This window comes from Nelusetta ayraudi, unplaced genomic scaffold, assembly GCF_046127955.1.
Source record: "Nelusetta ayraudi isolate G7.1 ecotype Tasmania unplaced genomic scaffold, CSIRO-AGI_Nayr_v1 ptg000027l, whole genome shotgun sequence".
Taxonomy (NCBI): Eukaryota; Metazoa; Chordata; class Actinopteri; order Tetraodontiformes; family Monacanthidae; genus Nelusetta; species Nelusetta ayraudi.
In genome coordinates this window covers 1,484,622-1,498,215 of record NW_027466077.1, presented here as the reverse complement: position 1 = coordinate 1,498,215, position 13,594 = coordinate 1,484,622, and the positions used below count along the sequence as shown (strand labels likewise).

The 13,594-nt window shown below is 47.9% G+C and overlaps 1 protein-coding gene across 1 annotated transcript; it reads left to right on the top strand.

Moving 5' to 3' along the window:
* Window positions 1-528: 528 nt before the first annotated feature.
* mtpn (myotrophin) lies at window positions 529-12,222 on the top strand. The gene is made up of 4 exons (XM_076030020.1): window positions 529-909; window positions 3,089-3,208; window positions 3,905-3,988; window positions 10,955-12,222. Exons 1-4 carry the CDS (start codon window positions 841-843, stop codon window positions 11,039-11,041), a joined length of 360 nt encoding a protein of 119 aa, XP_075886135.1. The 5' UTR covers window positions 529-840; the 3' UTR covers window positions 11,042-12,222.
* The last annotated feature ends 1,372 nt before the right edge of the window (window positions 12,223-13,594 follow it).

Sequence of the window (13,594 nt, the reverse complement as noted above, 5' to 3'; positions counted from 1 at the left end):
ACTCCAGTCGACATAGCGGCTCTCCCAACGACGGGGGACAAGGAGGACAGCCGTGGGCAGTTTATGTTTCTACCCAAAGGTGTCACAGCAATGGTTCAGCTTGAAAAAACAAAACAAACAACTGATGATAAAAAATAATAATCATAACAATGGTTTGCACAGCCAACAACATCGGATAAGGTAACATTGATTGCCTTGTTTCTACATTCAAAGTTTGTTTTTTTTTTCATATTGTAAGGTAATTCGTTTTAATTGTTTTATATAAGTTATAAGTATGTGGAACTAATTCAATTCTTGTATGTTTTACCACGTTTAGTTGCTAAATCGTTAATGCTGTTGATAAAATGTTACATCAAGATTTTGAGTTTAATACGTTTTAGGTGTAAGCGTTAACAATTAAATAATTCTAGTTTATAATGAGGGAGAAATTATTGAACACTTCTGGTATGGTTTAAAAGTATAACATTGACAACGTGTGAGCGGCAACTTCCCCTTTAAATGTGTATTTCCGGGTAATGGGACTGCAAGAACTTCCGGTTTGCAGAAAGGCGGATCCCTCTGCGCCACTTTGCCTTTAAGAACTTCTTTTCAGCCCCTTTTCACCTGTCACACATCAGCGTGCCACAGTCGCGGCCCTTGAATTCTCTAGAACATCACTCAAAACCTTAAAATAACCGGGTGGTTTGTGGCGTGCGCGCGCACCGCAGCAACGAGGAAGGGTTTCCGGCCGGCGCTAGCCAGCGAGCTAACTACTTTTAGCTGAGCAGCATTTGAAGTTGACAGCCAGCCGCCCTACCCTCCCGGAGCACAACACAACAGGGAAGGAGCAACATCGGGAAAATGGCAGATACAGTGGTGTGGGGATTAAAGACCGGCGACATGGATGTGGTCAGAGCTAATCTGGTGACGGTAAGAAAGCCGAAACGTGTCATTCAGCCACTCGCCTGGAAAGACAAAACAAAACGACAAAAAAAAAAAAAAAAAAAATCTGACAAGTCAGTGCTCGGCCGCTAGGCTAAGTAAACCAGTCAGGGGCTAACCCGCTAGCTTTTAGACTCATTAGGACATATATGTCCGTAGCTTGAAACGATATATTCCCGAAATTATCGTTTGATCGACATTTTAAATGTGGACCTTGAAGGTTGTGGTTTACGCTTTTAATTGTGGATTAATGTGCGTTGTTTGTTGGTTGGCTCCAGCTATTTATCGGAGAGAGCAACCTGTTGACATGCTAACTTGTTACGGCGGATGCGTAGCAGCTACCTTTGCGTCCATTGTGTTGTCAGCCATGGCAAAAACACGCGTTTTTTGAGATTTTTCCTATTTTGTACCAACACGTTCTGCTTGCATTATTTTATTTTTTTAAAAAACACGTTTTGGACGTCTTAGCTACGCCAAAGTGAAGCGGCAACTGTGAAGGCCAGGCTGTTGTGTTCAAAAATAGGGGGTCTGTTGTTGGAACATAGCGATTGGTAGCATAGCGATGGAAAATACACTGCGAGGGCTCGTAATTTATTTAAACTTAGTCACGTCTGCTCTTTCTCTGAATACATGAGTAGGAGTAACTTGCTGTACTACATTACACCTTAATATACACTATATTATGTTTGTACTATAAACCTGTGCCTGAACCACGCGTCCAAATATAACTAAAGTCCCAATATAACTAAAGCTAATATTAGTAATAATAATAATAATAATAATAATAATAATAATAATAATAATAACACCACAACTGCGTTTCACTTTAAAATAAAAAATAAAAAAACAAAAACAAAAAAAACGTTAATTATGTTCAGTAGATTGAACAATACAACTATTCCACACCCAATGTCTCATCAGGTTGTTTCTGTGGCCACTTCCTCCTCTGAACTGGGTCTGTGTTCATACAAACATAATTTATTCCCTCTAAAAGAAGGTCTTCCCTTTGCATCAACTGTAGACCAAGAGGTCTTTGCCGGACAGCGTGTTACCCCTGACTCTCAGCATTGTGTATGAGGGAAGGGGGTAGTACGAGATCATAAATCTGTAGCAGACAAACATTTGAAAGCTAATTATTGCACTTTGAGATTTAGCACTGCTGCAGGGGCGTCGGCGGCAGGTGTTAACAGGTGTTGGGGGGGGGGGCGTGGGCAGGTGGCGGACGTCATCGGCGGCCACAGCAACTCAGTCGCGCTAGCGCTGCTTGCAGCTTTACTTTTACATAATTATTCAAAGGACAAATTTACCTTGAGGGAAGCAGAAAAGTAAGCTTGCTCACTAATCCCCCTTATTTAAAGGATGCAACATGGTCTCTCTTACTCTCTCTCTCTCTCTCTCTCCCTCCTTTCTGCCACTCTTTCAACTATGTTGCTGCATTTGTTTTTGTTTATAGTCTAAGCTAATTAATCTTTTTAAATGAATTTTTTCTGTTTCTTTTGACCGTCTGCTTCGGTTTCCACTCGTGCAGCGAGACGATCAAATACAGCTTTGAGAAAAGTGAGAACTGGTTGCACCAGTCGTGATTGATGCTCATCCATCAGGTCAGGGGTGCCCAATATGTTGATCACGATCTACCAGTCGATCGCAAAGGTAGTATGGGTCGATCGCATGGAGGGAGAGAGAGAGAGATTAAACTTCTGCTGTTGCTAGTATCAAATTATGAATCAATATGTTCTCCAATTTTATAGTAGGTGGATCTTTTTGACTTGGTATTCTTCGCTAGTCAAGTAGCTCGCATGTTGAAAAAGTGTGTGCACCCCTGCATTAGGTGTCATCGCCTCATGGCCACCCTACACACACACGCCTGCACACACTCACACTCATTAGGCAGCTTGTGCATTGTCAGGGAGTGGGTGGACAGAGTCTCACTAACGTCTGTGCAGATAATTTCAGAATTTAGTTTCGTCATTAACCAGCATCACACCAATGAGGTCAAAGGTGCCTCAGCTTGACTGAAACAGCTATTTGCAATGTAAGAAGAGAATCTGGACTTGATCTGCTCTTATTTTGTGTATTTTTATTTGTCGTCAGCTTCCAGATTCTGCTTTGTTCCATCCCCCCCCCCCCCCCCCTGACATGTTTTTTTGTTGTTTTTGCTCTTTTGCAGGCGGACGACGTCAACCGGGTTGTGGAAGAGCGTTCGGGGAGGTTACCCCTGCACATAGCCGCCGACTTTGGTCAGGAGGAGGTGATGGTGTACCTCATCACTATTGGAGCAGATATCAACGTAAGAGCCCCATCACCTGTTGTGTTCCTGGGGGTATCCCTGACGAACAACTGCCATTATTTTCGCACCAGTGGTTTGCGTTCCGACAAGATCTGGCACGGTGTTTTACTAAATTCCACCAGAGTTTTCTCACTTCTGCATTTTTTATCAGCATCTTTTTCTGAAGGTCACATCCCAGAAACGTTAGCGTCGCTATGTGTTGATTATTTTGTTATCGTAACCACTTTCATGTATCCTTGTCAACACTTGAGACCTCGCAAAGCCTCACATTTACCATGATTGCCCTCCCGCGGCTCCATAGTGTGTTCTGACATCATTAGTAGGCCGATGTGTATCACCGTAAAGGGCAGGAACCCATCACACAGTTCCGAGACCTTTAAGCTGTTATTTAGTAAGTCCCATTCTCCTTCTAAAGGTCTGCTCAACCTCTTTAATAACTCACTAAATCTCGGTGTGCAAAGTCTCTCTCACAACCAGGTGTTTGTTTAATTTCCTGGATCACTTTGTGTTTGTCAAGAAGGACAAAGTGTGAATTTGAAAACTGAACGTCTTGGCTGCGTGGGCCAGACCGTTTTGAACACAGCCCCCCCCCCCCCCCCCCCCCCCGGTCCATGATCATACAATATAGAATCACTGCTGTTCTGCCGTGTTCTGGGTGATATCCTTTCATTTAAAATGGCCTTTCTTCGCGCACAGGTGGTCGACATCCATGGATTCACTCCACTGATCTGTGCCTGCTACGAGAGTCACTCCGCCTGCGTGAAGCTGTTGCTAGAAAAGGTGGGTGCCCCGTTTCCATTCAGCCTCGTTCGTCTCGTGCGCCCAAGTGCCCCCGACGGCCGTCACCCCTCGCCACTTGTTTGTGTCGGAGGCCACGGGTGCTGATGAGGTAACTCTCTGGACAAAGGCCCCTTCAACAGAGCGCTGCGGAGGCTGTGCTGGAATGTCCACAGAGCAGCGTGCACACAGCGCAGCACCGCCAGTGACTTGTTTTGTGTTTTGAGCGCTTTTGTTCAGCGGCCCTTGAAACTAATAGTTTTCTAACGCGATCCGTCTAGAACAGGGGTGGGCAAAGTTTTTGACATGTGGGCCACAAAGGAGCAGACTGATAAGGTTTTAGTGACCCACCTCATAGGAGAGAAAAATATATCATGGGACATGAATGACATAAAACCTGTGCTTTAATGTCTATTGAAAATGAACAAAAGTGTTACAACAAAATCAGTGTCTTTGAAGCCCCACGGTGTTCAGCTCCTTATTCAAATGACTCTTAAAACACTGATGAAAAAGTGATGAAAAACAGCTATTGTATTACTTACTATTCATAGAATTTCTTCAAGTTCGGCGGGCCAGATTAAAAAGCTTAAAGGGCCACAGTCTGCCCATGCCTGGTCTGTAACCATCCTCGCCATCACCTTTGACAATTAAGCGTGGGGTGCACGCGCCGCCACAGCTGCGAGCTGTGACAACACGGTGGCGTCGTCACAGCTGGCATTGGGAGCGCCAGTGCCACCGCCGCCGCCGCTGCCGCCGCCACCGCCCTAACACGCAACACTGGTGATAAATGTTCAATCTCGCCCAATGTCACCCGGCGGTGGAAAAACAGATCTGCGCAGCTCCATCACAGTCGAATGGAGGGGGAAAAAAAGCCCTTGTCTGTCGGTGCAGGAGTTTCCTTCTGCAAAGTCACTTTGGGAAAAAGTGCCTCTTTGCACGTCTTGAACCCAGAAGTTCCCAGTGTGCTGGTGGAGGACAGATAAATGGCAGATCTTTACTCACACAGGCTGGTGCCTGTGGTTTTTTTCTTCTTTTTTTAATCTCCCCATCCAAACAGATATATTTACAGACTGCGCTGGGATGAATTCCCCCGGCGACGGGTGTCGAGCAGCTCCCCTCTCCCCTCTCCTCTCCTCTCCTCTAAAACCAGCCCGTCGCACTCTTTGAGCCAGTGTCGAGTTTCCACATCAGTCTCCAAACGGTTAAGGTCTCTTTAAGCTCCCCGTTGGTGCCAGATCAGCAGCAGCCCTGGCACAGAGACGCGCCTCACGCCAGGCCGATGGCTCTGCAGCCGCGGCCTCCTCCCAAAGCAAACGTGTTGCGTCTGAAAAGCGGGAGATAGATGCTCGCCGGGCGCCCGGCGAGCAGCTGCGCGCTGCCGAGGCCGTCCAAACGAGGAAGGCTAAATGGAAGAAAAGCTCCTCTGAAGAGTCGCTTCACATGCGGCGTCGTTTTTTTGGCTCGCCAAAGGCAAATGGGAGGAGGGAGAGAGAGAGCAAGTGAAGCCACGCCGCCGATTAGGAAAGCCATTTGTCGCAGGCCGGGCCATTGCAATGCATTGTTCAGGAGTTCTCTCTTGTCGCACGCACGCACGCACGTACGCACGCACGCAACTGAATGAGTCTGCAGAGTCAACGGCACTTTGAAGCAGAAGTTGGGAAAGAGGAAGCGGTGATCTGTGCGCGAACTGCTGGCAGTTGGAGATAAACGTGTTGCTGAAGCCATCAGCTGTGCGATTAGCCCCATCTTCACAGACGTGGCTGCACTCTGTGGCCACTTTATTTTTTTATTTTTTTTGCATTAAAATCAAAAGGGCCCAGGGCGTGTGAAAATCATATGCATTTATTCGTTTTGGCGTCTGATTGTAAGACGGCGCAGTGCAGACAATGCAAATATTAATCCCCCTTTTCCCCGACGCCCTGCTCCTTCTCCCGGCTGTGACGCCTCTTCCCAGCGGAGCCCCTCTTTACATAAATATAAATGCTTAAAATGGGAGACTGAAAAGCAGAAGGGACTCCTGTGACATTTTCCAGAACTACAAAAACTAAATTTTGTCCTCTTTAATAATAAATGAATGTTTAATATTTGGCCTAGAAGTGACGTGCAGGCTTTTTTTCCCCGGGTCGTGATGTCTGCAGGATCATTTAACACCTCATATCATCTTGCAGTCTCCCCTTAACACTGCCATTCTTTTTTTTTTTATGTTTCAAAACCAGCGGAGTGTCTCTTTAAGATTTCATTCTTGACCGCCTCCTCTTTATTTCCCTCAGCACCGAGTGAGATCAGCACGGCGACCTTCGCCTCTCAAATCCACAATCTTTACTTCTCTCCGTCTGAATTAAGCCGCGGCGGAGACTATAGCTTCTCCTCTCCATCCTGACCTTTTTCTTTTGTTTTTTTTTCATAAATATCCTGTGAGAGAGAGGGGGCGGGGTGGGGGGTGGCAGCCACAGCTCATCTGCAGCAGGGATTACAGTGAAAGGTGAAGATACGCGTGCGTGACCCACGAGGTTGCTCCTCTTTTGGCTCCTGCTGAGTCCCAACAAGGATTATCGGCCCGACGCAGCCGAAAGGTCAGCAGCCACCGCCGGGGCCACATCTCAATACGGCCACTTCTGCCGGCTTTTCCAAACCCCCCCCCCACCAACCCCCGCCACCATCTCTACGTCTTAGCGTGCGATGAATAGAAGTCTGGCTGTCAGTCAGTCAGTCAGTCGGTCGGTCGCACCATTGAGCCCTCGGCCGGGCAGCACCTGAAGCCGCCCGCTGAGGGAAGTCGAGTCAATTGCGGCTGTTGTGAAAAATTCTTCTATTTGCTCAACAAAACGCCTCCCCCACCCACTCCCACCCTACAGCCCTGCTGCATCATGGGAGCTGCACCCCCGCTACATCATGGGAGCTGAACCCCTGTGTCCCCAAGGCCGCACGCTGTGCTGTTGTCTGCAGTGAATTCTGCTTTAAAAAGAAATGAGAAAAGCAGCTTTTCAACCCCAACATGCGACCCAGCAACGAGACCAGGAAGAGAGTTTAACCGCAGCTGCCACTTCACCCCAACCCCACCCACCACCACCACGACCGAGAGGCCGCTTCCATTCGCTTTGTCACTTTGTTTCCTGTGTGTCTTTTTTTCTTTTTCGCACCTTTGCTGCCGCGTTTTAAAAATATCCCCACGTCGCGCAGGTCCAGCCATTATGCCGCTCTCTCCCGCACCAGGTAGATTTTAGATTTTTCACTTTCACGCCTACTTGTGGGCGTAAATCAGCCGGCGACAGCCTATTTGCGAGCGCTCCAGCCGTCCGGCCGCTTGAGCCGCAGCAATTTCTTTTTGGTGAGGCGGCCGCGTTTCTCCCAGGAACGGATGGATTCTTCTCGGCCCTGCTCCTGTGCCTAAAAATAAAGAGAAAAAAAAAATCTTGACTGCAAGCGGGTCAATAGTCTGACGCAAGTATTGCATTTTAAATGAGTTTTTTTTTTTTTTTTTCTAGCAATGGGTTTTTGTCCTTGTGTGTGGAGGCTTTGAATGGAGATATCTCTCCCTCTCAGTTCCATTCACTGGTGGCATCATTAAAATGTACTGGACACTTTGCTGCTGATCCAAACCCCCCCGTCACCTCCCTCCGACCCCCCCCCCCCCGCCAACCTTCCAGAGGGATGACGAGGCATTTGAGTTTGACTGCGGATGCACCGGGAGCGCAACCCTGCCTCATTTGGCTGCGTCTCGCTTGGCCTCCTCCTCCTCCTCCTCCTCCCCTCGATCCTCCTCCACCTCCTCCTCAGTCTCGCTTGGCCTCCTCCTCCTCCTCCTCCCTCGATGCTCCACCACCTCCTCCTCAGTCTCTCTTGGTCTCCTCCTCCTCCCATCGAGCCTCCTTCACCTCCTCCTCAGTCTCGCTTGGCCTCCTGCTGCTCCTCTCCTTTTGACGAGAAGGTCTTGACGTTGACATGTGTGTGGGAGGAGGGTCATTATTCATGTCGAGGGGAGCTCATTAATGTAAGTGTTGTCAGGAGTGTGCCACGGAGCGCCAGGGAGTCCCGAGCTTGGCCCCATTATTGTGCTTTGCTCGGTGTTCAGAAGCCATCAGGAGTTTTGAGTCGGTGGCAGAGCCTCCGGGACGCTCGACAGGAGCGAGCGAGGAGTCTGCTTCCTATTACAAGGATCTTCCTCTTGAGTGTTACTCGGGGAGTCACGCCAGTTTCATAAGCAAATTAAGTCTGTTGCCGGGCAGAAGAGCTCGGGTCAAAGGTTGCAGAGGCGCCCCTAAACGACTCCTTTGGAGTCGGTTACCTGGCGCTGCTGCTCTCCGGCTGCCCGCTAATGACTTCCCCAGAGCTGGAGGAAACCAGGGAGAGGCAGAGACGGCTCCGTCCAATCAGTTCCTTCACCGGCCTTCACCCCTCCTGTGCACTCAGCAGGCTGGAGACTGATTGGTCAGTGGGCCCCCAACCTGTCGGAACACACTGGAGAAGTTGAGCTGCAAGTTTGCTCGCCGCTAAACTACTTCCGCTCGTTATGTGTCCCACATCGCCAGACTTCCCCCTCAGTGTACTTTTAATACAATACCACACATGATTAAAAATAAGTTGAAAAAAAAAACAACCAATCAATCTGTGCTGATTCTGATGTATGAGAATTAGACGCTTCTCCGAGTTGAAACCTTATTAAAATTGAACCCCGGCGAAGAATCTAATTGAATTATAAAGGAGTGAGAAGCAACATGTCAGGAAGACAGGAAGGATCGATCTCCAGCTGATTAACTATTAACAGCTCGCCGGTCACATATATATATTTATATATATATATATATAGCGTATACCGTCGACTGCACAGGACATCGATATCACAGACGATTATTACTTTATGGCCTTTGTGTAATTTAATTTTTCACAGTCTGGTCAAAGAAAACCTGCAAACTCCTGCGTAAACATCTCAAGTTTTTTTCTTGGAATATTTGCTGCAACGACAGAACTGCACATCAGGGGAAGTTCCTACTCACTAAAAGCAGCCGGGCTAATCTTTACAGTGCATTCATGATGGTGACGGGAGGTGCGCTGCCACAGGTCTAGACGCCCTCCTTGTCCTTCTCCTGTTTGTTCAGTTCAGAATCGTGCGACCTGCGACACGTCCACATGGACGAAGCGACAGCAGGTCCCCTAGTGGTGGGACTCGGACTCTGTAGGCCTGTGTTTTCGGAGCAGCACAGTGTTGACAGGTGCACTCTCCCAGAAATTCCATCCGCACGCTGGCACGCCTCCCATTCCCCCCCCCCCCCTCTCCCTTTGTCGTCTTTGGTTTCTCCACCAATTAGAGTTGCAGATCTGACATCTTTCCCGCTCGGCCCGGCTAAATCTCCGCTGCTCACTCAGGATGTGCTCTGTCGCTCCCTCGGCTTGGATTTTTTTTCCCTCCCCCAGACAAACGTCCCTCGCGCTACTGGCGACTTGAACTGGGTCACATTGTTTTGTTTTTTCTTCTTTTTTTTTGTAGGCTCGCTTCACCACACAACAATGAGAGCCTCTCTGCCTCGGCTCGCTAAGCCCTCTGCTAAGAGGCTAAAGTTGGCAGGCCAGACAGAGGGGGGCGTCTCTCTCTCTCTCTCTCTCTCTCTCTCTCTCCCTCCTCTCTCTCTTTCTCTGTGTCTCTCTCCTCTCTCTCTCTCTCTCTCTCTCTCTCTTCCTCTGTGTCTCCCTCCTCTCTCTCTCCTCTCTACTCTCTCTCTCCTCTCTACTCTCTCTCTCCCTCCTTCTCTCTCTCTCTCTCTCTCTTCCTCTGTGTCTCCCTCCTCTCTCTCCCTCTCTCTCTCCTCTCTCCTCTCTCTCTCTCTCTCTTCCTCTGTGTCTCCCTCCTCTCTCTCCCTCTCTCTCTCTCTCTTCCTCTGTGTCTCCCTCCTCTCTCTATCACTCTCTCTGGCTCCTCTGCCGTCACTGCCTTTGCATTCAACAGGTTTTGCACGAGCCGCTATTTCTTTGTTTCATCGTGCGCATTAATCCCATCTCGTCCTTCACAGCTCAGTCATGCTTTGGTCCTTTTTGCCATTTGGGACCGTTTTGTTTTTTTCGCGAAGGCTATTTCTAAAAATTTAAGAACGATGACATTTTCGATATAGATTGGTTTGTAATTTGTTTTGACAGCTGTCTTTGGGCGAATGGGGATTATCTTCACTTGAAGCGGGTGAGACGCGGCGTCCGTATAAACCCATAAGTTGTTAAAGCCCTGATTTATCCCCAGGAGACCCTCAGAAACTTTCGCCTGAAGGAAAACAATCCATGAAGTGGAGCCTCCTTTTTTGTGTCTGTGTTTGTGTGTAAAAGTTCCAAAGTCCTCCAGAGCTTTCCTGAGTCCTCAATCTAACTGAACATCTGACTGAGGCCCGAATTAAGTAGTTTGTCTCAAGACAATCTGAATAATCTCGAGAGATCTGTCCACCTCACTTTCGCACTACTGGGACTGCATTTTCTCTCTCTTGTACTCTTGAACCCTGACTTAAAGAGGGTTTTTTTTGTCAGTTTGTTGGTTTTTCGTGCCAGTGCAAAGCTTCTAAAGCACCGCCCTTTTTGAGAGAGAGCTGCTTCATGGGCCCTGAGTCATATGATGGGCTACCAGTTTGCGATGCTCTCCTGAAACAACTTTCTCAGTTATATATATCATCTTAATGAGTTCTCAATAATTATCAACAATGACTTAACAAGGTTATTGAATTTTCGACGCAGCTCAATGAGCTGTGCAATTTTAGAACGGGCTCCCACCACCACCACCGCCAGAATGTGTGCGATGACATCAAAACCACCTCTTTCAGAGAGAGTCGTCCCACCACCTCGGTTCCAGCCTCCCGTACCTTCTGGGCGCCTTCAACGCACCGCGGTGCTCCTCCACCTCAACCCCGAACTCGGCAAGGGTGACGCCGACGTGGCCCCGCCCACCCTCTAAGCATGTCTAACGTCCGTGCCGCCCTCTCCTCCTCTCCTACGCAGGGAGCTGACAAAGAGCGAAAAGCAACGAATGGCGTGTGTGCCTTGGAAGCGGCGGAGAGCGAGGAGATCAAGGCGCTGCTCCAGTGAGGCGACGACGACACGGCCGCCAAGGCGTGGGAGACGGCGGGACAGGTGGGTGGACAGACAAGCAGATGGACGCAGTGGTCGGCCGACAGAAGAAGGACTCGCTCTCACCCCCAGTTCACTCTCTGTCTCCACACTGCTTTTGTCTGTTTGTCAGGGTGGTCATTTTTTTGGGGGGGTTGATTTTCCGTTTTTTTTTTAGATTTCATCATTATTGTTTTACTTTTTCCATCCTAGTTTTATGTCACGGGAGGCGGGGCTTAGATTCTCTCCCACCTGGAATCAAACACTCGAGTGGGGAATCCTAGGATCTGCTTTCTAACCAGCTTCAGCACTTAAAAAAATGTTTGCGGTTCTCTCGTAAAAATGGTAAAACAACAAAAAAAAAGAGCAAATGTAACGAAAAGATGAATACTGTGTTGGTGTTTTTTGTTTTGTTTCTTAACAACTCAAATAGAAGACTTGTGCGCTAATCTCACGCTCATGCTACGCTCAATAAAGGGTGTAAATTTTCATGAAATGAAACTCCACTGTGGTCAACCTCGTCCCCAAACTATTGCTCCATTCCAATCATCCTATTTCTGAGAACATTGACTGAGGGCGCCTGAGAACGCGGTGTGGTTATTTCCTTTTCTACTTGCATATCAGATGGTGGGGTTTTTTTTGTTTTGTTTTGTGTTTTTTTGGACAAGCGCTACATTGCTAATTGCCTCGCATTTCAAGAAACTGTGCTCTTTGACCAATCACCATGCTGGCTATTTAAAAAAAAAAGAAAGTAAAACTTGAATGCTGCACTTAAATAAGCAAGAATCTGTTACTGCTCCCCCTGTTGACAGCGAATAAAACATTGCCGAGATGTGTCAATTGTTCCATCCCTGCCGCTAGTTCGGCGCCGGCGTTTCCTTTCTGTCGCGGCTTGACTGTATTTTGTAATCGACAGGTTTCAAAGAGAGGGGGGCGTGGGGGTGCGGCATTGTGAAGGGGGCTTGGATTTGGATGATGGGAGGGGTCCTGGGATTTGGTCCGGAAACTGTTTTGCTGCATGCAAAAAAATAATAATAATAATAACAAAACAAACAAAACAAAACAAAAAAATCGCCTCTGCTTTTAACGCTACGAATGAGTCGCTGGTTCTTTCTTGGTTGCTTTAAAACTGCATTACTACAGTATAACGAGATGGAAAACAAACAAGATGCTCTCACTGACTTTGTTGTGACAAAAAGTCTGTAAAAACTGAAATAAAAATCCTTAATTAAAAAAAAGAGTATTTGTATTCTGGTTTTAACTCCTGTGGAATCCATTTGCCTCCGTCTGCTGGCAAAAGGTCTTCGGTATCGTTCCTGCAATGAGACATTCCATCACCGTCTTTTAATGTTGCTTTTATTGCACAAAGCCATCAGGCGTCACCCTTTCCGGTGTCCCTTCACCTAAAATATGCGCGGTAGGATCAGATTAAGAACGGAGTAATCTCATCGTACATGGGACAACGTGTTGTTTGACGGATCTCACCCCCGTCTCCTCCGCCGCCGCCGCCGCCGGCGACCTCATCTAATTCTGAACTTGAGAAAAATCCTTCCTGAACGCTAGAAGAAGAAACGGCAGACTGTAATCTTCGTTGTCATATTAGCCTTCGGCCTTGGATCAGAGGCCGACTGGCGCCCATTAGCTTATTTATTTGTTTTTAAACATAAAACAACTCTTTATTTATTTTTTGTTACTCTCCAGTTGCACTTTGCTTGCTGCTGCTGTACCACTCTGACCATCTCTATGGCCTGGGTGTGGATGCGCTCCATTGCTGTCATCCTGCTCTCAATTGTTGCGTCGTTCAGTTTTTTGTTTTGTTTTTTGTTCTTCTTGGTCTCATATAAATTCTGCAAATAACTCCCAACACTGTGAGAGACGGCTGAGGCAGCCGTGGTTGACGCCATGATCGGAATGCACCGTTCGAACTGATCGCGTCATAGCCGCCGCCGCCGCACAGCAAATAATAATAAATAAATATAAAAAAAAAATCTGCACACAAAATAAACAAATAAGCAAAGCTGGGCTGCACATCCACGAGGTGTGGAAGTGTTGCATCAGAGTTACGCGAGCTGTCCCCGTTAATCCGCAGACTCGGGCCGCGAATCAATTATTACAAACGCGGAGATGAAACGACTCTGCCGCGATGGGGAGACGCCGGCCGCGCCGTCTCATTCCTGCTCCACCTAATTACTTTCATTGTGGCGGCGGGGAGAGCGGAGGTCGGCTCCCTGTCGGCGGTGACATTCACGGAATGCAAAAAGACAATATTTGTCTGCCTCTCGTCTGTGTCGAGACGGGTGAGTAATCATCATCTTTGCAGACGTGTGATGCCGGCTGATGATAAACGTGAGTGAAATTGTTGGAATGGCTCTGGATCGGATCGCCCCTGTGATCACTTCTTCCTCCCTCCTTTTCTCCCTTCCTTCCCTTATTCTCACTTTGTCCCTGCAGATGTTCCAGCCGAGTCCTGAGCCTCCAACACAGCTGCTAATCCTGTTTGGGATTATTATTCTAATATCATGTTTACACTGG